Source organism: Micropterus salmoides, unplaced genomic scaffold (assembly GCF_014851395.1).
Source record: "Micropterus salmoides isolate LMB-PRFRI ecotype aquatic unplaced genomic scaffold, ASM1485139v1 Ms_hic_scaffold_16, whole genome shotgun sequence".
Taxonomy (NCBI): domain Eukaryota; kingdom Metazoa; phylum Chordata; class Actinopteri; order Centrarchiformes; family Centrarchidae; genus Micropterus; species Micropterus salmoides.
The window spans coordinates 9,388,764-9,415,076 of NW_024040707.1; the positions used below are offsets into that span (position 1 = coordinate 9,388,764).

The 26,313-nt window shown below is 38.4% G+C and overlaps 1 protein-coding gene across 4 annotated transcripts; it reads right to left on the reverse strand.

The window, feature by feature from the left end:
• Positions 1 to 4,945: 4,945 nt before the first annotated feature.
• dnmt3ba (DNA (cytosine-5-)-methyltransferase 3 beta, duplicate a) lies at positions 4,946 to 26,074 on the reverse strand. 4 transcript variants are annotated; one of them, XM_038722881.1, is made up of 26 exons: positions 25,961 to 26,074; positions 24,379 to 24,513; positions 22,012 to 22,157; positions 20,949 to 21,120; positions 19,201 to 20,864; positions 18,973 to 19,111; positions 18,800 to 18,859; positions 18,482 to 18,537; positions 17,982 to 18,131; positions 16,199 to 16,258; positions 15,951 to 16,100; positions 15,754 to 15,861; positions 14,076 to 14,205; positions 13,737 to 13,853; positions 13,572 to 13,616; positions 13,380 to 13,459; positions 13,120 to 13,232; positions 12,172 to 12,355; positions 11,259 to 11,343; positions 10,965 to 11,110; positions 10,682 to 10,772; positions 10,060 to 10,208; positions 9,865 to 9,950; positions 9,694 to 9,763; positions 9,231 to 9,349; positions 4,946 to 8,411 (listed from the first exon to the last, which is right to left on the reverse strand). In XM_038722881.1, exons 2-26 carry the CDS (start codon positions 24,500 to 24,502, stop codon positions 8,270 to 8,272), a joined length of 4,386 nt encoding a protein of 1,461 aa, XP_038578809.1. In that variant the 5' UTR covers positions 24,503 to 24,513; positions 25,961 to 26,074; the 3' UTR covers positions 4,946 to 8,269. The 4 variants fall into 4 exon arrangements, with proteins under 4 accessions (XP_038578809.1, XP_038578808.1, XP_038578807.1 ...); XM_038722880.1 differs by lacking the exon at positions 25,961 to 26,074 and adding an exon at positions 25,090 to 25,777 and having other exon boundaries at positions 19,000 to 19,111; XM_038722879.1 differs by lacking the exon at positions 25,961 to 26,074 and adding an exon at positions 25,090 to 25,776.
• Between the last annotated feature and the right edge of the window lie 239 nt (positions 26,075 to 26,313).

Here is a 26,313-nt window from a genome sequence, read left to right on the forward strand (position 1 = left end):
TACTGTTACACACAACAATGTGGGTTACCTCGCAGTAGTCTTCATTTCACCATAACCCAGTTTCACAGTGAAAAGGTGAAGAAGAAAACTATCTGACAAAAGTAATATTTGTAAATAATCCTTCTTCATTCACATATGCTGTAATTGCACGTTAGCATGTCATTACAAATGTTGTAGTGTGTTTTGGGGAAATACATTTCCTGCTATGTGAATACAATGTAAAATCGTCAATGACTGTATAATAATAAGAATATTTTAAGGATATTTAAAAAAATATAGTAAATAAAACAGTTTGAGAAATAGGCTTTATTTTTGCTGAGAGTTAGGAAGGGTGATATGTCTGTATGGTAAATGTAAGTGTTTTAGTGTAAAGGCAGGAAACAGTTAGTCTGGCTCTGTCCAGCAGTAACAAAATCTGCCTACTAGCACTTCTAAAGCTCATGAATTAATAACTTTCTGACGGAGCCAGGCTAGCTGTTTCCATTCTTTATGCATATACAAAGCTAAGCAGCTGCTGGCTGCTTCATATGTACTGTACAGACATGACAGTGGTATCAATCTTCACAACTAACTCTCTTTAAGAGTGAAGGAGTGTATTTCCAAAAATGTTGAACCATTCCTTTGTAATGTCACTATAACTCTGAACGCACAACTGACTAGAAACATTACCAACAACACAACACCAAGGTTGGATTACTGACCCCAGACCCTCAGGGTCACTTTGGGGCAATTCATTCAACAGTGGTGGAAAGTGACATGTACATTTACTTAAGTACTCTACTTAGGTACACATTTGAGGTACTTGTACTTTATTTAATCTATTTACTTTTGCTACATTTCCAAGAAATATTGTGTTTTTTACTCCACTTCATTTGTTTCACTGCTAGAGTTACTAGTTACTTTTCAGATTAAGATTTAACATAAAAATAATGATAATCTGAAAAATTATATATAAAACATTTATAAAAGATAATGTATTATTATAGATTAAACTACACAACCGTACCTAGTTAAAGCGGTTAGAATTAGAGCCACATCGACCAACTAAGTTACAAGATCAGGGTTAGGGTTAGGTTAGGGTTAGGTAAGTACCGCTTGTACATTAATTCAACAATAATAATTGGAATGGAGGCTTTTTACTTATTTTCATAATGTGGTATTGTTACTTTTACTTAACTAAGTGATTTGAATACTTCTCCCACCTTGTTTGGTAATATGTGTCCCTAAAGAAGAATGTAAGCATAAATTTAAGGTCCATGTGTCAAAATACAGTTTTAGTACGTTAAATATTTTATGTGATTTTAGGATTACATTGTGCATATTCTTGAATAGATTAGAAGTATTTTTAAACTTCGACCACTGCCAACATTATATGACATGAACCTTGTGAGGGGGCGCTACAGCCGCAGCCCTGCTCTCTCAGTCAGCTGTGCGCCTTCTTAAAGCAACATTTGTTGACCCCAAAGAAACTCAGAAGACCCGGAACTACTGCTCTGCTCTCTCATCTGTCTCAGGTGAGATGGTAATGATTCAAATACAAACTTAAATCAGAGTTTAGATGGAGTCTGTTTTCTTGAGGTTTGACTCTTATGACTTCGAGGCTGATCGGCGGTTTCAGGACGGACTAAAGGTTTTAAACGAGAACAACAGGGACGAAACCAAACTGCTGGACATGAAGTTGTTCTTTTATAACAGGTAAGCTTATTCTCTTTTTAAAATAAACTTAAGTGACTCTTTATACAGGCACACAGAATGTCTAACATAAGGCATCATAACAAAAAGATCAAAATATGGCTTCCAGCAAAACTAGGCCCACATATTGACTACGGCAGCAGGATAGGTGTCAATTATAATATGTACAAAGATAGACAAAAATGATTATCATAAAAAATATAAATATGAGGACAAAATATAAGGATTAACGTAACAGAAAAAGTAGCCTAAGCAATCATATTTCTACAAAGAATTCTCGTAACTACTAATGTTGTGGGCACATGTTTTAGTTTTAATAGATTGAAATTGAATAGACTCAAAGTACTTTAAAAATTATATTCTAAAAGGTTCAAATGATGGACCGGACCTTGAGAAATTGGCTATATGGATGTGGTATTTCCCTGATGAAATAAATAAGTTGACAATCTTTTTCAGGTAATAAGTTTTCAGGTTTTTATTTTCATAGTCTAGTATGACCTCCTTGGTTTCTTGTTTAATTGAATGCTAGGTTTGAGTGACATTTCTCATTTTTTACCTCAGAATCCTGGGTACTTCACATGAGTCTTTTGTTTTCGTGACACTTCACAACCTCTCAGACTGAAATTTGTTACTTCGTACTGCACTACATTTATTTATTTATTTCATTTATGTGTACATAAATACATATTGCAGACAGTTAACGTACCTGCTAGTAGCTTGTCAATAAAGTCATTTTGATATAATAATATCCTTTAATTATTTATTTATTTATTTATATTTAGTATTAATCTGAATCTGGAAAGGAATTAGTTAACTCAAGGTATCAAATAAATGTAGTGGAGTAAAAAGTACAATACTATTATATTTTAATCCATTACTAAAGTAACTTAAAATGGAAAAAATACCTCAAAAAGTACTGTGATTGATTAAATGTACTTACTTTCCACTGCTGCATTACAGGTTACATTTTTACATCATGACTTTATTTATATTCTTAAAATTTTGATCCTAATCAAATTAATACTTTTTTTCACCCCTTCAAACCCCAACTTTATTAAAACTGCCATCATCCCCCCTGCTCTCTGTCATCACCAGGTTTGTGGAGCCGATAGACCGGACCAGCTACAAACAGTGGAGCTCTGCTTCTCCACATGGGACGCAGATGGACAGCGATGTTGAGCAGCTAGACCAGAGGGCACTTTCTGATTCAGACTCTGGTATCAGTAAAAACCAGACAGCAGAAACGTCTGCAGAGACGGAAGAGACTCAGCTTTCCTTTGCCGAGGTGATGCGACTGGTTCAGGAGGGAAAGGAAGTGCCTGGAGCGACAAAACTGGACGTAAAACCAACCAACCAGAGTCCCACTCCTTCTCAGATGGAAAGGATACTGAAACCCTGGGAAATATCATCTGTTTCCAATTGAGCTTTCACTCTTTATAGCACTGTGAACTCAGAAATCAATAATTATTTTAATAAAGACAAAGATCCAACTAGATGACATGTTATATTTATAACTAGGGCTGAGGTTTGAAAGGCTAAGCAGGAAGTGAAGAGCTGAAACTTGCTTCAGCAGGTGAGAAACGTCAAGCAAATGAATAGTGAAGCAAAAAAAAGTACTGCACTTAACAATTGTGAGCTACCTACATGAGAGTATTTCCATTTTGTGCTACTTTATACTTCTCACTATATTTAAGAGGAAAAATATTGTACTTTTTACTCTACTACAAAGCTTAAGTTATTAGTTACAGATTCAGATTAATAATTCAAAATATAAATCAACTATTAAACTGACATAGATTAAGCAACAGCAGTATACAAAGTAGTTGAAATTAGCTCCAACTTTATCAGCTGCATCATTAAAGTCATGCGTGTACATTATTATCAACAAATTAATAATTATACTCCAGTGATATAAGGAATATTCTCACATTGGTCATTCTGCAAAATTCTATAATGTATATAAATAAGTATATACACATGGACTGAATGCAGGACTTTAACTTGTAACTTAGTATTTTTTACACCGTGATACTGCTTCTTTTACTTAAGTAAAATCTGAGTACTGATGTGCAGAACCCCAAAGAGGCTTTACATTCATAAGTTTTATCTACTCCGTTTTCCCGTGATAACCAATTGATTTGTTTTCTCGAGATCTTGTGTCATAATCTTGAAATAACAAATGTTAGATAACGGGATAATTTTGTCAAGAACTTGAGAAAACAATAATGAATTAAATGTGATAGGCTACCGATAAAGCTGTAGCCTTACTAACGGTCTTTTTAAGTGAGGCACACTTGTTTGTATAATATGTGTAACAGCAAGGCATAAAGTTTTTTCAGCCTGGGTCAGGGCTTCATTAAAGAGACGCGGTAATCAATATTCTCCTGCTCTTACGTTGCTACACTGATGTTTCCTGCGATCATTTAATAGACCAGACAGTTTGTTCTCTCGAGATCTCAAATTATGTCAATGTCTTGGGAAAACAAAGTTTCATGATCTCAAAAAACATTATCCGGTATCTCTAGTTTGTAAAATGTATGAATGTATGGCCTCTTGGGGCTTCCGTAATCCAGAACCATAATATGATAGTTAAACACTTTAGGTAAACAGTTTTTATGCACAATGAGTACTTGAGGACTTTTTACTTGTAATGGAGTATTTTTACACTGTGGTACTACTACTTTTACTTAAGTAAAATATCTAGTATAACTTCTTCCACTAATGCGAGCTAATGTAAATGTCTGGTATTGATAACACAGCAGACGGAATAAAAGTAACTATTACTGCTTCTTGTTGCCCCTCCTTCCTTAAAGAGCTGTTTAGGTGAGTTTCCCAACCAGTACATTTGATCAACAGATTGCACTGTCTGAGGTTTTATTTTTTTGTACCCAAAGCTCCCTGGAAAGCTGCATTGATGTAGAGTGGATTCAGTCATTGTTGCCTCCAGCTCTACCCAGCTATCTTAAACAACTGCAGTTGGGACATGATGTAGGTCCACAGGGGGCTGATGAGCTCAACGTAAAGCCACTGCTTCTCTCCCAACATGTCTCAAATGATTTACTGCAGCACAGTGAAGAACGATGTTGACCTCTTGTGGTTGAATATAGGTTCTTAACTTAAAAGTAAATGTGACACACATACAGCTCTGATTTTGCAGCGCCACAAAGCTATGGAACATAATTTCCCAGTTATCTCCATTAAGGGAATAAACCACATGAACTTAATTATTTTAAATAAAGGCTCCAGTGCACTCTGAATTTTTGAGTGTTTAATTACTCATGGCAAAGCAATAAAACATTAAAAACTAGATGTTTTGGCTCAGGACATTGCATTTTGTTTGGCTAAATGAGTCTGGACCTTAAAGAAATTAAAGGAAAAAATATTATTACAATTACATAAACAGGCACAGTACACACATACACTTTTATTAATTGTGTCCTGGTATGCCATTTATTGGCTGGAAATAAGCTATACATCGCACTAATATCTCCCTACATCATTCCTACTGTCATTTCATAAAAACAAATCCACAATTAAACAATCAACACACACCAAAACAACAACTGATAAGAAGAGCTGGGGCCGATTTTAAGAGCAGAAGTAAAAAAACAAACAATGTATTTGCAAAGTTAGCACCGTTAGCGTAGCACCATCGGGAATCAAAAGTCCCAAACAAACAATCAATGAGGTAAAGGTGTCGACCACATCAGAACAGCCTGATTGTAATGTAGGCCTGTCTGTGTATAACTGCACAACATGGCGTGAACAGATACAGTACAGTGATTGAACACTGGAAAACATCTCCACGTTCAGTGAAGGTAACATTATCAATTTGAATAAAAAAAACACTAGTGTGCATAAAATCGCCGTTTAGGGACACCTGAACAGTACTGTCGATGTTTTAAGAGAATTAGAAAAGCTTTCATGTTAAAAAAAAAAGATCAAACCAAACATAAGAAGAAGCACAGATATTATATTCAAACTAAAAGGTTGTGTGTCACTGACATGTAAAGGACCGTACCAGTGGTTTAGCAGGTACACTACACAGTACACAGTGAAAAATGCCATCAAATGTCTTGGGATGACACAGACGAGTAATTGGTTTATGAAATGTCAAAAAGTACTGTAAAAATGGTCATCACAACTTTCCAGATGAACTCTCCAAACATAAAAAAGAGAAACTAAAATCAGGTGGTCGTGATGCATTCCCTGTTCACAACAGGGAGTTCAAAGCTCACTGCTTAACAAAAGTTTAAAATCCACTATTGCTGTGTCAATATTATTAAAATACGGTGATCTGCATTTAGTAGTCATTAAGGTTTTTAACACCCTTGTGTTGGGGATGGTAGAGAGTCTGGTAATTATATATGGTAATTAGTCTATTAGACAGATTTGGGGATTTTGTTTAAGCTGAATCCATCAATATATCCCGGCATGAATGATTGTATTGATTATTCACCATGTGTTTGTTTCCCCCCCATAACTTATTCTTTATTTTTTCTCAAATTCTTTGTAAATGTACTATTTTATCATCTTTATATTCTTTTTTTTTCATGAATGTGTTTAATTTTAGTTTTCTTAATTTATTTATCATATTTTTGTATTTGTGCTTTTTTATTTGTCATACATTGCTTAAAAACAAATAAAACAAAACCAAATAAACTCCATGCTGTGTGTACAGCACATGTATGTTTTAATTAGTACATTGTTGTAATTGTATTTATTGTTTGACCTGGAGGAAGAGGACGAGACTTGAGCAAAGCAGTGTGCCTCATCTTATTCAAGCTAGAATTACATTTCTGTGAAATATGGTTGGCTTTTTTGTTTTATAGTGTAAATACTTTGTTATTAAGGGGAGGAAATATGCAAAACCACTGTTATGATCCTTTAAGGTACACGTCTCCTACGTTAGAAGACCTCTGCCGTATTGATCTCACTACAGTAATGTTAAAGACACTCCAGTTGAAATATTCACAACAGTTTGTTCTCAATGAGTCGACACAAAATAGTTTTAGTCTTGTATAAATAGCTTTCCTTAAAAAAAATAAAAATAAATGTGCAAAACCAGTGAGGCAAGTTTGGAAAAAATCCCTGGTGCACCACAGTGAGATTAATGTAATTTGGATAATAAATGTATTATTCAAATTAAAAAATTGGATAGTTTGATTAATTTAATAAAATGAAAATAATACAATTACCCACAGCTTATGATGGACATGATTAGAGCAGACTTATCCCTGGTAAGATTATGCAATAAAAAAACCCATAAAATGCAGGTCATGTAGAAAGAAAACACAATCAAAAATGTTTTTTTCAGATTCATAAATTAAATACAGAATGAAAAAGTGTAACTGCAGATTTTGAGGTAGAGACCTGGGGCCTGTACTGCAAAGCAAGCTTGACGGCTCTCTTTGGGTTACCTGGCTTCTAACAATATTGATCCTGAATAACCGGTATCATAAGGCTGGTTGTCAATATACAAAAATATTAATATAATATGATCAAACAATGAGATAAGAATAAGAAGATGTAGAAATAGCAGGAATATTATTCAAAATTATGAAAAGCAAGACTACTAATAAGTGAAGGTATTACTATAAAGGCAACATGTGCAGTAGTCTAGAATAGTGATGATTGCTAACTGTGTCTGCCTGTTGTTTGGTCCTGAGAAGGTGGTGTACGGTGGGTTTTTTTTGCTAAAAACAGCGGCCTGCCGTTTCCGAAAATGATGCTATGAGAGTGAACCAAAAACAGTAAAGTTGTCACCCAGGAAATCAAAACAGTGAGCTGAAAGATGCTAAAAATCCCTGTAGAGCTGGGAGAACTTGCAGAGTCAGGTGATAAACCTCTGTGGGCTCATCACTAAGATTGACTTCCTTCACATTACACAGAAATTTGATCTATTGTTAAAAATTTAAAAATATTGATTGACTGAGCTAATTAACAAGAGTGCGCAATTAAAATGTAACTATAATCAGCAGTCATTTACTATCCCTATGTTTATTAAAAATTAAAAAAAAAATTTTAATTTGCTAAAATATTTAATCGCTCTCTAACATAATTATCATGGTAGCCAAGCACTTCTACTGACTTTCACTTTATTGTTAACGCCGTTACTTCAGGAACCTGTAGGAATGATGACTCCATGTTTCCACTAAGCTGATTGTGTGTGAAATGGAGCTGTTGGCAGGTTTTGATCTCTAACGTTAACCTGCACTGGAGTGAACCAACTTCATACTAAGAAAACCTGAGTGAAGCCCAAAGATAGCTGGCTAACCGTCTAATCTTGCTTTGTGATTCAGGCCCATGTTCACAACATTATTGTTTGATCACAGCACCATCATTTATGAAAAGAAACCTGGAAAAAAAAAAGTAAAACTGAAAAGTGTCGGTGCCTGCTGATGATAGTGGATGATGGATGACTGACAACTCACAAACAATTCTAAAAGTCAAAATAGTAAAAACTTTAAAAAGTCTTTCAGAGAAAAAGGAGTTTGAACTACCTAGTAGTGCAGGGCAGGATAAAGCAGTAGGTTTACCGCTGCTGCTCTGACAAGAGAGATTGGGTTCACAGTCGTTATTCACATTCGTAATAATCCTTCAGTGGAGCGAAGAGGTGACGGATAACAGGGACACTCCAGGAGCGACCCAGGACTTTCTGCCTCTGCATCCGGCCCATGTTGTTCACGTCTGTGTAGTGTTTGGGGAAGCCAAAGATCCTAAAAGAGTCAACCACATGGAACAAAATAAATAACCTAACCTCTGTTATAAAGTGTGGACCCAGAAGTGGCCTGCTTTGTTAACATAGTCGTGAACATTTTCACTTAGTGGTGTACTCACTTTTGTTGTCAGACATTAATGGCTGTGTGATGTGTTATTTTGAGGGGACAGCAAATTTACACTGTTATACAAGCTGTACACTCACAACTTTACATTTTAGCAAAGTGTCATTTCTTCAGTGTTGTCACATAAAAAAATATATTCAAATATTTACAAAAATGTGAAAGGTGTATATGTTTTAATGTACACAATGTTTTCTAAATTTTGGTGATTCGTGAGTCATGTTGTACATTTGCTCTTGAAACAGGCCCCCAGATGCTTAAAGTCGCCACTGTCAATGAGAGACTGAGCACAACAGTTGAGGACGCCGCATTTCTGTAAATATATGATAACCAGGTGTTCTCTTACTGGCTTTTTACTTGTGACGCTATTATTGCACTTACAGTAATGAGCAATGTTGTTGTCAACTTGATTCAAACGTTTCCACATTTCACTCAGCTTTAGTCTCTACGCCAAAACCATGTTTTCACCTCTGCTAATCTCACTTTCTTGCTTTTTCAAGTGCTGATAGAAGAACTGACCTTAAGAATACTCAGAGTTTGTTAACCCTGCTTTTGGGAACAGGCCCCCCATCCACTGTCCTTGTTCTACAACTTTCTGAGATAAAAATGCTTTATCAAATGTATTTACTAAACATGAGATTATAGCTATGATGTAAACAGTATGTTTACAAGAACATATTTTCCACAAATGCTTACTGTTCCATTTCAGTGCACCACAGGTAGTCCTCCTTTCCATTCATGGTGACAGGCAGTGGCCCCATCTTTCCCTGCCTTATAGAGTTAGACTTTGTTGTGATGGTGCGGACTTTGTCAAACTGCAAGAAGCGATGACAAATCAGAATCAGAGTGTTAGGAGGTACAGTAGTGACAGTGTTTGCTACAGGTCTGATGGTGCTGAGTGAACAGCAATCTGCTGTTAAAACAATGACATTTTTTGTTTATAAGTGTAAATAGACTTCCAATAGCCCAAAATCAAGTAGAAAAACATTTTATAATTAACATTTCTTCTGCAAATTAGATTCAATTAGATTAGACTTTCAAAATTTTATCTGACGAAACTGAATTCAATTTGTTTCAAGCAGATACCCTGTTTCCTAGCTGCTTTAACAACAACAAACTAAAAGGTTGTTGGTTCTTCATGTTATCATCTATCTTCTACCTTTGCCATGCGTCCAACTTCCAAACAATCCTGGAGGGCCACTTTGTCATCCAGAGCTGTAGCGAGAGGTCTAAAGAGAAACACAGACAGGCATGTAAACTAAATACATTTCTGTTTTCCAGCGTGAAAATATGCATTAAAAAAGTAATATGATTGCGTATTAGTATGTACCTGTTCATGCCAGGGAGGTTTCCCCAAAAGTAGCGCGCTCTGTGAGCAGGACTGACTTTCACTGCATCGATAAGGATTGGATTACACTGGGGAAAAAGGGGAAAAATTCTAATAATGAGCAAAAAAACCTTAATGCAGTCTGTTCCCTGCCATCAGGCCTAGAAGACACTTTCACCAGTAATCTAAAATGATCACCTCAAGGAATCTGCAGATGTCTGACTTGTCATTGGCACTCATGAAAACCACATTCTCAAACAACCAGAAGAAAGGACGGTCGTCGCCCTCCTTCGGCTTCAACAGGGTCAGAATGCGGTAGAACTCAAAAAAGAGCCTTCCAGTGCCCTCTACAGGACAAAGAGACAGATAAACAGAAAGAGTTATAAAAAAGTCCCATATTATGCTCATTTTCAGGTTCCTGCTTTTATTTTGGGTGTCTACTAGAAAATGTTTACATGCTTTAATGGTCAAGAAACACATTATTTTTATCATACAGCTCCGTTTTAGGCCTCCTCCCTAAAACCCCACTTTCTTCCGATTGGCCAACTTTTGGAAACCTGCCGAGGGGCAGGATTACTGTACCTCACCGATTACTGTACATAAACACAACTTTATTTACTGATTTTGGTGAAACTGGATCATATTATATGTAGAAAATATTTTCTGGTTTTCCCTCTGATCTCCTCCAACTGCTCTACCTCAACTTTCAGTAATTTATGGAGTTTCATGGTGTACAGACAGCTTAAAATACTGGAGCTTATTTTCTCCAGTATTTTATCAGTTACTATTTTTCAGCTTGCACAGCTGCAAAAATACTTACCAAATAAACCTTTTCGAAGAGGGTTGACCATAGACAGGTCGTTACATGGGCTGCCTCCAATCAGAAGATCAAATGGACCCCATTCAGCCAGCTGCAACACACAAGCACAGAGCTTAAGTTGAGTTCATATTTCATATTGTTTTTAGCATCTCTGTTGTGACACAAAATCACATAAATGACTATAAAGAACTTACATACACAAACTGAAGGAGTTAAATGTGATTACAGATTTGTTTTCAGTGTTTGTTATAGTATACACAGATAAACTACAGCTTGTACTCACATGTTTCCTGGTGATGGTTCGAACATCATTGACATATTCGATCTTTCCCTCGTGCTTGATCATACCCACAGCGATCGAATCCTCACAAATCTCTGAAGCAAGGTAGCGCTCAATCTTTAAACCCAGGTCTTTGAGCACCAGGTATCCTGTCATGATGATGCCACAGTAGTTAAAAGCAGGTTAATGATCAGGTTCCAAAGGCTGCTCTTCAGTAACATGTATTAACAACACATCACAGAGTCTGGGTGAGTTTGTCTGAGTTTACAAGACTGCCACATGACATGATGGACCAACCTGTTGCAATGCCGTCAAAAAGTGAGAGCACCTTTATTGGTCTGCGCTGATCGGCAGGGATGGAGGGGTACACTCTGTGAGGCTCCTGTGATAAATAAATACTTTCAGCACCAGTCAGTTATATATACAGAAGCATACACAAGAGTCTTTTGAGCTGAAACAATTAGTTGGTTAATCGATTAACTGACTTTTGTTGATGATCATCATCTAGTTGCCATTTATCAGACCCACCTAATATCTGGTTTCAGAGAATACTTCTATTTATACCTCAATCGATATAGATATTATAAGACAGACTTTCTGTTTCTATCATTTTAAAAAGATAATTTGGGGGTTTCAGACATAACCAGCCATAACCAGAGTGAAAGACTTGCCAACTCACTCACCTCACTTTAACAAATACATACTACACAAAATACATAATCTAAATCAAAGCTGCTTCACTCACATACTTGCAACAGCTAAAAGCATAAATGACTGTATGACGGTACTAATAAAATAGTAATCAAATCCAGTAGTTTACCCATCAAATTACAAAAAATACAAAACAGAACAAACCACTCTATACTCATTGTCAGTGTGTAACATTTAACACGTTTTGATTTTGTTCTTGAACTCCTTTTATGCATCAGTTTACCCTCTTTTTTTTAAAAACTACATCGCAGGGGACACCTTTATGTTGTAACAAAGTTAAGTTTTTAGTAGTTTCCTAATATTTTATATACTGAAATCTGAGGGACCATTTGCAATAGACATTAAATTGTTATTTAAATCTGTATGCTGCCTTCATGTTTTAACACGATTGTATGACAATAAACTAAACTGAAACTGAATGTGTAAATGTATAAATTTACCCTCAAACAAGCCAACCTGTAACCTAGAAATGTATGGGGGAAGAAAGTGTGGTACGTACAAACTCCATGGCGCTGTTGTTGACAAAGAAGTCTTGAACCTTAACGCTCCAGTCTGGCCTGAGTTTGAGGTTTCCGTCACACTGTGACGGATTGCACATGTAGCATCTCCACGGATCGACGTCTTTCAGCTTGTCAAAGGTTCCCGGGCCCACCAGGATGTCCAGGCAGTCCTTGCAGAAACATCTAGGAGAGACAGAGAATGCCCGAGAACATACATGTGAATGAAAATAATGATACATTTGCAGATGCAACAAAGAAATAGACTGGATAGCATGAGCCATCCAACTGTGGGAAACAGAAAGTGACTAGTGTCATTGACCATCACTGCTATTTCTTATTTTTAGCCATTTGGAAATTTCAGGACAACCAGAAGATTTATTTTCTTGCTTTTAAAACTATTAGCACCCGATTATTATTAGTGTCAAAAGCTTCTTCTCTGAGTCATAAATCTGTTAAATCTGAACACACAGACATGATACACTGTGTTTTTATATTTTATGTGACTTATTATCACCATCATCACCAGTAAACATCCATAGAAATCATATAAAGATGCTCCTTAACTCCAGAACTTGCCTGAGAATCATTAGGTTTTCTTTATTATCAAAATGATCCAGTGATAGTTATCTGTACATCCATGAGTACATTACAAACAAGAACTGCTAAAAGCTAATTCAGCATGCTTTTAATGGTGCCAGTTTGCCAAAATGTTTTAGCCTACACTCAGTGTCAGACTTCACAGAATCACATGGGACTGTATGGTGACGAGAAGTGAAAGTGAAACATCTTCAGCAGGCATTAGCAAGTGTTTCTGAAATCTGTCTAAATAATTGATATGAAGTGTTAATTATTTTTTGTGTATCATGATTCAGAATATTACGTTTATAAACAATAAACATTGATATACTGGCATGCACTGAGAGAGATAACACCTGAGCAGTATTTACCTGCAGCAGCTGGCATTGCCACACAGAATGACCTCCAAGCCGGCACAGCACACGGTGCAATACGACTGGTAACCATCTTCATCGTAGCGATACAGTGTCTCTGTGAAGTTCTCCTGCAAGCAGTGACATGATTGTTTTGCAGCATTTGGGATGTTAATAGCAGCTTTCTGATGGATGTTAGACATTCACAAACTGGGCTGGGATGGAGTAAAGCAGACCACATGAAGTCGAAGAGAAAGGTGATCAGGTTGTTAGATTACCTTGCATCTTAGACAAAGGCCACCTTCAAACAACGGGTGCTGCACTTCAATCTCAGATGATCCACAAGACAAACAAAAATCTGAAATAACAAACCATCAACCTCCGTAAAAATAACAATGTTTATATAACATGTTTATATAACATCTGCTTTTAAATGACAGATTTCTCCAATACTCTCACACAAAACTTACCTTCAATTGTTTTGCCTTTCTCTTTGACCCTTTCTGTAATTGATTCTGTAAAGTAAATCACAAACAGGCAAACAATAATGATGACAATGACTTAATAAAACTTATGACTCAATCCCTAAATCTTTGCTCTCAGGTAGTTATGTTTGTGGAGTAAATAATATGTACCTCTTTTATAGATGATGGCAGGTGCATTTGCCTTGCTTTTTAAAACATATTTCCTTTTTGCTGGAGGCTGGCAGTCCGACAGGGCAGAATCACAAGAATCCTGATGTGCAGGAGAATCTGGAAGACCAGAAAAAGAGGAAATCAAGAGAGATTTCTTGAAAAACAAAATGTGTTTTTAAGAAACATCTTTTGACATATCGACAGGGGAAAGAAGTTCAAGTGAAGCTGCTTATAGAGCCAGACAGGCACATTGACACTGTCTGAACCTGTCTACTCCCTGAGGCTTTCAGTAAATCTAATCATTAGTAAATAAGTAAACATTTATAAATGTGCACCTACCGGGAGGTAAGAATCCCTCTGGTCCTGTAGGCAGAAATCCTTCAAAAGCCCAGTCCAGCATCAGCTTCAGCTCTTTTTCTTTATTTCCTGCCGCCTCAGCAAAAGACTTCCCACATCGCTCACTTGCTAACTGCAGATTACAAACATTTCCTGGCATTGAGTTACATAGCACATCTCTGATGTTTGCAAAACAGAAATTGTTCCTAATGACAGGGCCAAATGATCACCAAGCTGTAAGTTAGACAGTGTTGAGAGACAGATTGTGTTTCATTATTATATTTGCATTAGAGGGTAAAAATTGTTTCTTAGAAAAAGCTTGCTCACAGTAGGGGTCCTAATAAGCAAACCTTCTGATTTCATCTTAATTGAAGTCAAAGAACAGCTTAATAGCTGCTGTAGCAATATTTCAATTTAATAAAGCTGCATTTACCTTTGGCAAAACATAACGGTGAGAAAAGAAATAATAAATATTAAGAACGTTGCACCTGAATAAATGGAAACAGGAGGAATAACGGGAAAAGAGGTGTCTGTGAAGGTTGTCCAGGTCATGGTTATCCAAGGAAGGATAAAATTAAGGGAAATTGGCTTGGTTGAAGAGAATTGAAGATGTTTAGCCTCTCATATAAAAGCGGGGTCTTCAGTTCTAACTGACTGTTATGGTGCTTTCAGACCAAACGCGGAATTTAATCCTCGCGACGCAAGTGTTCATACACAACGCGAGAAGGCGATTAGAACCCGCGAAAATTCGCTCGAGTTGGAAATTTTCGTTTTAAAACTCTGTTTTTAAACAGATTAGTGTGGATGGGGCCTTATTCTTTGTGTGGGGTCGTTATCAAGGTGATGGATACCGCTTGGTCAGAGGAGGCAAACGACCGTCATTGACATTGTCACATGAGGCCAAATGTGAGTGTTTCACTCTCCTGGGAAGAAATGAACAGACAATTAGGACTCTGTTTAGTGATGGTCTTTTTTCTGGGACCATCGCTAAACAGAGGAGATGGGCGAAGGCTACACCCACACTACTACGTTTTTTTTAAACCACAGACTTTTTGCAACTTTTTGCAACGTTTTCGCCGTTCATCCAGACTAAAACGGCAAATCCGAACACCTGAAGCGGAGAAGATTGAAAACGCTGTCGACCCCATTTTTGTTTTAAAACTCATGTTGCCGTATTTGCCTTGCTGCGACTCCCAGTCTGTTTTCTGCTGCCACAGTCTCTTTGTACTCAGTTCCACCTCATTATCCTCATTGTCGGCCCATGAAAAAAAATCTTTGGTGTGGACACCACTTATCCCCCACTCACATCTCTGTCCTCTTTCATCTCTCACGGAAAAAGAGGAATGGTATTTAAAGGTTCAAACACCCAAGTATATCATAATTACATACAACTGACCATCACAACACCATGATGTCAGTATTGATGAGATGAGAACTGCTTTGAGTTGACCAAACCATTGTCTGTGTGCGGAGAAGCACTACACAACATTATGGGACTAAAGTCATTACTACTACTACTACAACTAGTTTCCTGAGTTTGACGATAGCTAAATGTGGGACAACTACTATGAAGTTACATTGGATGGCAAGAAAAAGTTGCTAAGAGGATGTGTAAGAAGAGAAACCGCACAGAAAAGACAGTACAAAATGTTTTGATGGTGCACCAGTTTTGGCCTCTTACCTCGATGATCTGATAGATGGCTTCCTTGTAGATGGGCAAGCTGGCAAAGGAATTTTTGCAGAAGCACTTAGTGAAGGCACTGAATGTCAGCAGAACGTCCGTATAGATCTGCAGCAGAAAGCGATGACAATGTAAAAATCCAGTTCAACACATGTGAAGTGTTTCTGCAGCTCGAACACATGCGCTGTACTTCTAACCTCTGAGAACATGCCGTCTCCGAACCACTCCACCCTGCGCATACCCGGGGGAGCGGTCTTTGTTTTCCAAGCCATCACCATCCCAGGCCACCAGGAAAATCCCTTCACTTTCCCCCACACCAGCTCTCCTGTCAGAAACCCTTTCCCATCCTGCAAACATACAAAATTAAGCAATAATTGAATGAAAAAATTGAAAAAACTTTGTGAACATCTGTATTGTGGGCTTTTTCCTGTAGCTGTTATATTACCTGGTAGACTTGTTTCCGTCGTCCTCTTGGTGTCGGTTTACTGGGTGATGCCTCATCTGCCTGAAAGTCAACCACATTAAAAACAGCAAGAAAAGTAAGTAATTTAGGTGAGGACATGGATTTTTCTTTTAGATTTATATTTCTTACATATTTCTTAATGTACCACCAATTACGTGCGTCATAGTTTTTATATATAATTTAAGGAGAGAATTAGTTAAAAACAAGAAACAAGGGAGCTCTTCATCACTGTTAAAATATGACCATTTGCTATGTTCAAAGCAGCATAATATAATGAAATATTATGAATAATTACAAAATCCAATAACAAAGAAGACAATGTCTTGAATTTAAACATGGGGGCCATGTCTAATTTGACTTTGCACTATGTGAACAAAGCAAATGATGAATCTGAAATGAAGGTGTGTTAGAGGTATGATTGGATTCCATTTTCCAACTTTTCATTTGTTAAGCTCAATCCACACAAGTGTTTTTAATGGTGTTTCACAGGACAGATATGACTCAATTTTATGTTAAATGTCCATTAAATGTAACCAATGTAAAAATGATTTAAGTTCTCTCTGTGGAGTTTTAGACCTCTGGTAGCGCTATGGATCTGTTTTTTCGATGTGCTTGGTTTATCTGTATGTGCACATATTAACTCCCCTGTCATTTCAGATCCTGCCTCTCCCTCCTTCCTGCTCTGCAGCAACCCGTTTTCCTGCCAATCCCCATCAACTAACTTCCCCAGCTTATCTGCACCTGTTCCCACTTTTCCCATCAGCCCTGAATTATTTTCCCATTAACACATTGCCACATTGTCTATTGTGCTTCAGCCTTAGCTTTGCAGCCATCTGTTCTGCGCGTTTGACTTTGCCTGCATGATCCCCTGCCTTCCAGCCAAACTTTTGCTCCTCACATTGATCCTTTTTGGATATGTTTTCATAAGCCTGCCTGGTTTTGACTTTTGCCTGTTTTTGAATCACGAGTAAACCTAAACATTTACTTATCCTGTCTGTTTCTGAGTCCTGCATCTGGGTTTGAACTTTTTCTGCTGAGCCATTACACACTGCTAGCTTGTAAACATGGATCTTCCTTTAAAAGAAATCAGCCATACAACTGTTTAATGATGAAGGAAATGCACTCAATATGTTTGGTTGTTTGGTAACACTGAATGCAATCATAACTTTTGTTATGATTTCACAAGAAAACTCCACAGACAGGGCCCATTACATTTTTGTTCAAATTAACACTTATTAGTCGATGAGCCTCCTAGTTACTGTGGCGCTACAGGTTACAGGCTACAGGTCTGACGGTGCTGACTCAAACTCCACAAAAAGGACAGAACAGCCTCAGTTGTACAGGTCTCACATGTAGTTTAAAACGTCTCCCGACAGCCGCAGATAAAAATTATTAATTACTAATGTTGTCTGACAGAAGCAAGAGAAATATTCACAACATTGTAAATTAAATTCCTAACTTTTTTAGGAAAGACCTGCAGATACCCTGTGAATTGATGGACACTTGGGTAACAATTACCTGCTGTTTTTAATGTGCTTTTGCAAAAGAATAAAAAAAAATACTTTCAATTTAATTTAAATTTTTTGTCTTTCACCCTAAGTTCTTTATAGCATTTGTTATTTAGATTTGATCCAACCTTAGATGTAATCATGCAGTCAGATACTCACGCTTGTCATTGGGCATTTTGTTCTGGTAGCATTTCAGAGGTTAAAATAGGCCTGTCACGACCTAGGGATATTCTGGTAGTATACTTAAGTATACCTACCACTTCATCTTGGGACGCCCGGCCCTTTGTTCTGTCCTTATCAACATCTAAGGGTTTTGACCAGGAGCTAGCACCAGCCTGAAACACCATACGGGCCTGTGGCTTCTGGCGTAAGCTGCTCTCCCAGCCAAAACTTCCCCTACTGGTCCCCTGAGAGACAACACACTCCTATTACACGCTCAAATATTATGCAAATGTACACCAAAACACACACATGCATACCCCTCCATGTAGGGGCAATCTGCACCTCATCACACCAGTGATTATGTTAGCCATCAAGATGAAAAGACATGAGGGCAAAAGACCGTAAGGAGATGAGACGGAATGAAGAGTAGAGGATTCACTTTACAAAAGTGGCAAGTTGGAATTTTAAATGAAGCAGCAAAAACACATTTTTTTAACTGAGTCCAATTTGCCATTACAAATCTAGTATTTTAACCAGGTTGCTTCTTTTCCATATAGATTTAGCTGATAAAGAAGCAGAAGAACAGCGAAGTTACCTCTTTCCACGAGGTGCCATTCTCTTCAGGTTTACCTCCATGTTCATTCTTTGGCTCTTTGGAGGCAAGCATAAAGTATTTCAGTACATTTTACTATTGCTATAAATAACTGTTAAAACTGGAAATCTGGAGGAGGATCCCTCATTATAAAATATTTCAAAATGTTTCACTTTTTTCAGCTAAAAAGCTACAATTAGATTTAGATTTTATTTATTATTTTACAAAATAAATAAGAGTAAAATTAGCAATGACATGTCAGTTTTTTTCCTTAAAATAGTATAAATTTAGCAAATGAAAAGTATAAAAGGTTTGTCTCACGATTTATCTTTGTAAGGAGAACTTGACACGGCTTCACTGTCACTTTAGGGCCATTCAGTTCTAGAAAATGAGACAAATCATACGATTCATTATCATCATCCCATGAAAAGTGGTTGAAATATCAGATTGTTAAATGAATTAAGTTAGAAGCAAATTCAACTTGATTTATTTACCTGATGGACCATCTTTCTTCTTCCTACCTTCAGGGTGAACTGAGGAGTCCTTGCTGCTGGTGCTGTCAGAGACATCACACTCACTTTCTGTTAAGGCTTCACTCTCAGAGGACAGTGCAGCATCTTCATTCTCCAGGGCCTGAGAAGTGCAAAACATCAATTAAACTTGCAAAAAACTAAACACGAACACAGACAAATAATTTTGATGCAGCTCAGCCACTTACATACCTGAGTAAAAACCTGCTGAGCCACAAGTGGAGGACAGGGGAGAGACAACAGGGTCAAAAGAAGTTTCCTGAAGACTGAGGTTGGCTTGGTGTCCTTCAGTACGCTTGCCCAGTGTTTCTCTAGTGAAACTACTGCTGAGTTGTCCTTCACTTCCTCCTCAGCTTGCTGATACTCAAGGAATTCACTCGTGAGCTGGTTGACCTCGTCGGGGGTGCTGCAGATTCCCAGATTAGTCCCAAGCTCCCCAACTGCTTTCCCTGTTACTATCAGTCTGCTCTGGGGGTTCAGCAGCTGAGCTATGCTCCTGAGTACCTCCTCGCTTAGAGGCAGCTCCTCTACAATGATACCTGTGAGTGCGATGTAGAAAGACAATGCCCCCTCTTTTAACAGTGGCAGAGCCTCTGTAGCCTCTGACTCATTCAGGAAGTCTTCCACAGCTTTCCCACCCAGATTGAACTCAGGGCTCGACAGGTGGAATTTCTTGTTCTTAAGGATTTGGGCATTGTGTTCTTTGAGGAAGCGGGCAGCAGCTTGAGGATTAAGGAAGTAGGAGGTGTAGGTTGACAGCAGGCTACTAGCTTCCTCTAGGATGAGCAGCATGTCAGCTCGGGCAGCCCCATTGTGTGTCTGCAGACGTCTTTGGAAACTGTGCAGAGGCTTCAGGGCTTGCTCCAGGAACATAAATGTTGCCCTGACTTTTGGATCTTGCAGCTGGGAGCAGATCATCTTGGCTTTGTCATCATCGTTGCTAGACTTAAAGTACAATATCAGATCTGTCCATACTTCCAAAATTTTTGTGACCAACAGGTAAAACTTAAGGCAGCTGGTGTTGAGATGAAACGATGGACTGTCCGCACTAATATCTGAGCCAAAAAGAGCCATGAGGTTGTCATTCTTGGTAGAGCAGGAGGAGTAGTGATCATGGATATCTGCCATCAACTCTTGAGCCTGATTGGAGAGCTCTTTAACCCCAGCATGGCAAGCAGCATCAGCGATGGTGTACAGCCCTCCTAAGGCTATGATGTTCGGATTGAGTTCCCTGAGTTGCGAGCAGATGTGCTCTGAGGCCGCACCATTCCCATCAGAATAAACAGCGACAAGATTATCTGGGGGCAACCCGAATTTCTTCAAGGTCTTCACCACTGCTGCCGCCGTTTGATCTCTTGAACCGCCCCCTGACTGAAGAGCATCCAGAAATCGGATGCAGTGCCTGGAGGCATCGACATCAAAAAACCCAACAAGGACCACAGAGACGGTGTCATCCTTTCCCAGCGTTACCCCTCCATAAATGTAAACACAGTACGGAGTGTGTTGGCAAACAGATGTGATTTGTTTGGGGTACTGCAGCCTCTGCTTACAGTGTGCAAAATGTCTAGATGCCAGTCGACCTTTAGCAGATACAGTGTAACATTGTTTGTGAATAAACCGAATAGCTGCGTCGCTACAGGGTAGCGGATCAGGGCGTTGGCTTTTCTTGTGTTTGTTTGTTTCTGCATGTCGCCTAAGGTCAATAAGGCCTCTATTAAATGTGTTCAGGTTCCTGTCACAAGAGCGGCAGTATGTATAGTGCTCTCCTAGAGCACTATGGTCAGCCCAATCAAAAATATCCTTCCACTTTTCAGTGTAAGGGAACATTTTATTCACAGTGCTGTTCTCTTCTGTGTCTGACAAAGGAAGAGAAAAAAAAATTACTGTATACAGTGCACTGCCTTATTTTATTATCACAATGAAAGAAAATGTTAAGTTACCTTTTTGCGATAGAAGAGATGTCACAAGAGGGCTAATATCATGGCTGTCCCGAGCTTTCACAGGGTCATAGTCTTCACTTTTCACATTTGCATTGTAGAAAACTTTGAACCACTTCAGAAGCTCAAAGTTGCTTTTAAAATCCCCTTTTATGAGCTCCTCAACGGAGATGGTCTAATTCAAGAAAGAAGACAACATTTAGAAATTAATATAACTTCCATTTTGATACAGTGATACAGTGTCCTATAAAATAAATCTTTGTTTCAAAAAGGGATATCCATTAGTTGAAAAAATTACCTACACCTTGTCCTTTCGCGGAAAAGATGACATCTGATCAGTGATTCCAAGTAGATTTTTCAGTGTCAATTATTTGTAGTTGATAGACTAAAAAATAGTTCAACATTTTCGGAATGAGAAGATCAATACCACTCTCATCTATACACTAAACACAACATGTGGCTAATGTGGCTTCATGGAAGTTCTTTGACATTAGCTTCAGTAATGTTACCTTCAGTCATTGAGAGAAACAGATATGACGTCACATGCGCAACTTTTGGGTTTGTAGTCCTTCTAATTACATATTTTCACAGACTTATACAGTTTTACAACAAACTGCGACTTTCTTGACTTTATTATTATATTTTAAATTGTCAAACATCGTATGTGTAATTCAGGGCACAATTGAAATGGGATTAAAAAACAAAAAAACATATTTTTTCAGAAATAAGATCCCATGGCGGTCCACCAGAATGGGAGAGTACTTAGAGTCTTTATTGCATCTTGAAAAAATAGATTTATTAATATAAGAAAAACCTATCTGTCATGATGGCAGGTGACAACACAACCCTTAATTTTGCAGGTGGCAGGTGCTAATTTCATTCCCTAGGCTACATACAGTACAATCCCATGATAATTCATTCACAATTTAATTGACACAGGCATGCAAAACATTGGCTTGCTCCTTGTAAGATTTTATCCATATAAAGAATAGATTCTGAAAACTAACAAAAGTAGAAGAAAAAAAGCAAACTATAATACTACTCTATTAGAGAAAAAAGTGCATACCCTTGTGACACCACTCTTGCTGAAGGCCTCGTGGAGGAGTCTGAAGTTGTGCTTACAGTCATCTTCACCTTGTGCATCAAACTTTACCTTGGTCATGTCAACAGAGCCAGGAATAACCCAGTCCATGATCTGACAGTGACATGCACCTGTAGGATCATACACACATAAAGACAGATCATAAAGTGTTGTCTGTGCAAAAAGAACGCTCTTTTGCTGTTCTTCAACAGCAGTGGGGATATAGCGCTGAGCGGAGCTGTGAGGAACCATGACCATTCAAGCCATGCTGGCGTGGTGTAAGTGTTTATCCACAGCACAACACGGCTCCTCATCTAAAAGCTAGCTGTGGCTGATTCTGCTTGTACTATTGTTTCTTGCAATATTTAAGACTGTCCTATGACTGTTGCGTAATATTTTTATTTTTTATTTTTATTTTTTTAAGAATAACACCACTAACAAAGCTCTGCTAATGCAGTGATTCTCAACCTTTTTTGGGCCAGCGCCCCCATATCCATTATCTAGGTCCCTTACTGCTCCCCCCATCAAAAAAAGATGTTGGCTATTTGCCCTCAATATTGTTAATTATTATTACTAATAAGTGAATGTTCCTCCCAGAAACTGTGTGAAGCCAGAGACTGGCTTCTTGGAGGGGTATGGGGATCCTCCCCCAGAAGATTTTGAACATTAAACACTTAATTTCCTGCATTCTGCGGAAAATTTCTGCCTTTTCTGCACCAATTTATGGTGGAAATGTCTTATTATATAAAGGGAATTCAGGTGGCCAGTGACAATTCAAAATATATACATATAACAGAATATAATGCAGTGAGGCTCTCAGGCATTCTTTATTGCTTTTAAATATTTTTCTCCTGTAGATCAACTTATTTAATATCATCCTTGCTGAGTCAACACACATGATTAAGTCTTCCCTCCTCTTTTGTGGGGAAGTAACCTATTTAAATGTGTTTGTGGCCCCTTTTCATCTCAGTGATAAATTAATCCGTTTTAACTAAGTTATAGACTGGACTTTATTAGCTCATCTGTTAATAACTTATTTATATCATAACTCATTGTTTCCCACAGAATGAGAGTGTAACTGTGGCGCACGGGGGCGTGCAGTCGATATTGACTACCAGCTATACACAGTGTGCTAGCCTCGAAAACCCAGCTGTATTCTAACATTAACTTAGCTCTCCTTATGAGCTAGGCTCCTTACATGCTTGCTAATAACTTTTTTAAGCTGGGTCTCTGTCATTGACAGCGCTGTGTTGGACAGATTTGTGCAGCTGCGTTCATGAAGTAGAAGGAGAGACAGTGAGAGAGAGAGAGGGACGAGCGAGAGGATGTGCTGCGTGAATGCGCGCTGCCTGCAGTTCAGCAATCAAATACGATTTTAAATTGGCCTAGTAAAAAAATCGAAAATCATTATGTTGCGGTCAGCGTCGATATTGTGGCAGGCCGCCACAAATAAATGAACGTATGGGAAACACTGTAACTTATCTGCTCACGTTCAAAACTTTCTGCACATTCAGAATCTTTCCCACGTATCTGTGTTCTCTGACATGTAAAGAAAAAAAGTCGTAATATTAGCAGACTAACGTCATTAGCCTATTTAAAGCGAATTCATAATATTTTACTACATGCCCATGTCTGACAGTGGAATATCCCTCTTTTACATGTGTAACCACTACGATAACAAGATATTCATGGTGTATTCCTCAGAGAAATAACACTTTTCCACGGTAATACCATAAAAAAGAGCATCAGTTTTCCAGAGTTTACACAGTTGAAGCCATGTGGGGTAAAATTTTACAGATGATACTTTAACTTCCCATTCCCGTGAAGGCAGCATGGAGCTGCACCACAAGTAGCTGACAGAGACAAAATACACTTTCTCGTCCAGTCGCAGTGGACTAAACTGTTAGGTTTTAATGTTGCAGACCTCAGTTTCTTTGCAAGTAGTTTAAAGTTTTAACTTGGATTGTTGTGAATCTTTAGTGTAAACTCGTCTTAGAGTTTCCAACTAACAAACGCCCCCCAAAAGCAGCTCGGCGCCCCTCTTTCCAAAATATTGCTTCCAGCGCCCCCCATCGTCCTCAGAACGCCCCCTATGGGGGCGGTACTGCCCCAGTTGAGAAACACTATGCTAATGCAATGACAAATGCATTGCATTTGTTGTAGATGCTTCACAATACACAATACCTACTGGTTTGCCAGTGGAAACTTTGAATGTTAAGCAGCAACAGGAAATTAGCAGCAACTTAACAAATAGTTCAAACACAGCTGTAATACGAATATAAACCAATCCATTAACAGTAAAACCAGGCGCATTGAAAAACTGCCTTAATTTTGCTCATAATAATGAATCACCTGAACCCATCTGCCGCACATCTTTGAAGTTGGTCTTCAGTAAGTTGTTGACCCAGGTCACCAAATAAAAGCGGCTGGACTTATCAAGGGAGGAGTCTGGAGTCACAACCACTGTACTCGCCATCTTGCAGCTCTCTAGGAAAGAAAACAACAAGCACATTTTAATAATATAAAGAACGAACGGTAATGTAATCAAAAACATTGTTATCATAGTTTAGCCATGCTCATGTCTATAATTCTTTTTTTTTTTTTTACTTTCCATCTATGGTTCAGGTTGAGCAGGTCGTCCAATAGGATTCAATCTTCCTGTCTACAAAGTGTCCTTGGTCAAGGCACCTTGCAATGTAGCTTGCTGCCATGTGTGTTTGTGTGAATCAGTGGCAAATGATTATGTGCTTTGGATAAAAGGAACACACTATTTGAGTTCAAATATGGACCCTTATAACCTTATTTTATTTGGTTAAAATTTCATGGATTGATTACAGCGGTTAGTAATTTTTTTTGCATTGTATTCATGTGTCTAATAAGACCTGATGATTGCCTAAATGTTGTAACACCACCACATCTCTGTAGTTACTTCAACTATATTACTCATACAATACTGACACAGCTGAGTTTTTCTGTGATGGGTGCCCTTCACAAACTTATTTGCTTCATTTGGAAATTTCTGCATTGTTAGAAAAACATGGTATTGTCAACGCTTGTGTTTACCCCATGGCTGACTTCTAGTGGTAGGGTGGTGGGGGAGACAGGGGGTGGGTTCTAATCCCCATTGTCTGGCTGTAGAGGATAAAGCTTCAGTGATTTCTGTCAAAAAATCTTTTAAGTTTCTGTATTTTACTTGAATCATACTATTTTCTGTAGTGCACAAGACGCCGAGCTGTGGGTATTACAAGACCACGCTGCTCCTGCAGCGGTCTCTTCCCCTTTCTCCTCTAACGTTACGCAGCCTATAGAAAGCGTAATGAAATCTCGCGTTGTCCATTTTTTGCCGCGAATGTCCTCGGTACACAACTTTCACTGACAAGGAAGCTTGAGCTCTGACATAACATCTTGTTATTTTACTTTGCAGGAATAACAAATACAATGCGCCCACACGTGGTACACTTACTACGCACCGACCGGCATGTTAATTTCTATAGTCTCGGTTATAAGCCGGTGCAGCGGCTGCACTGTTTCACATGAGGCCGGTTTTAACGTTACATTGAAGCAAGTGGATAAAACCGATTCACCCCAACCACCGTTTAAGAAAATGCAACTGACTGTCCGCGCATATGCACGTTATTACAGCAACTGGCGAAAATAAACTGATTGATGTCAACTGCAATTATTATTAGAAAATCAAAATCTCCCCCCGGCTCACGACCCCATCTGCTGATATCGCCGTGGGTTTGTATGGTTGCGAGCCGGTCTTTGTCTTGTGAGCCTGAAGAAGGTTACATTTACAACAAACCATAACAATAAAAACTGTAACAACATGACCACGTCCGTATCATCCGTGCACCGCCTTTAGCATACACGAGAAAGTCTCAATAGGATTTAAGCTGTTGGTATTGTATACAGATATCAGTTAGTAACTTACCTCGGTGGTCCCCTTATAGGATGTAGATGAACCTCCTGACTCTTAGCTTCGTCCTAAGGCACATCCTACGATAGGCAGACCGGCCCTTGTGACGTGACGTCTGCATTACCCGAAATGATCCATTGGACGACCGATACGGGAGGCTGTCCCGTAGTGGGACTGCTAGCTATTACTGCCACGGGATTACGAAACTTCCACCGCCCGCCCTAAAACTAGCACAAGGTGATCAATGTAAACACATGTCGCCGATTTTCAGTAAGGCGAGAAATACGGCTATACCGGTAACCCCGCTCACTCAGTCTATTTCTGAGAAGGACCGATTAAGTTCGGCAAAACTGTGTAGGTTGAAATAG

Coding starts and splice junctions, on each gene's coding strand:
- dnmt3ba (XM_038722879.1), bottom strand. CDS start 25,228: ATGATTCAAGTAAAATACAGAAACTTAAAAGATTTTTTGACAGAAATC. Junction 18,538..18,799: donor TCTCCTTACAAAGATAAATC/GTGAGACAAACC, acceptor TTGCCTCCAAAG/AGCCAAAGAATGAACATGGA. Junction 10,209..10,681: donor TCTTCGAAAAGGTTTATTTG/GTAAGTATTTTT, acceptor TTTGTCCTGTAG/AGGGCACTGGAAGGCTCTTT.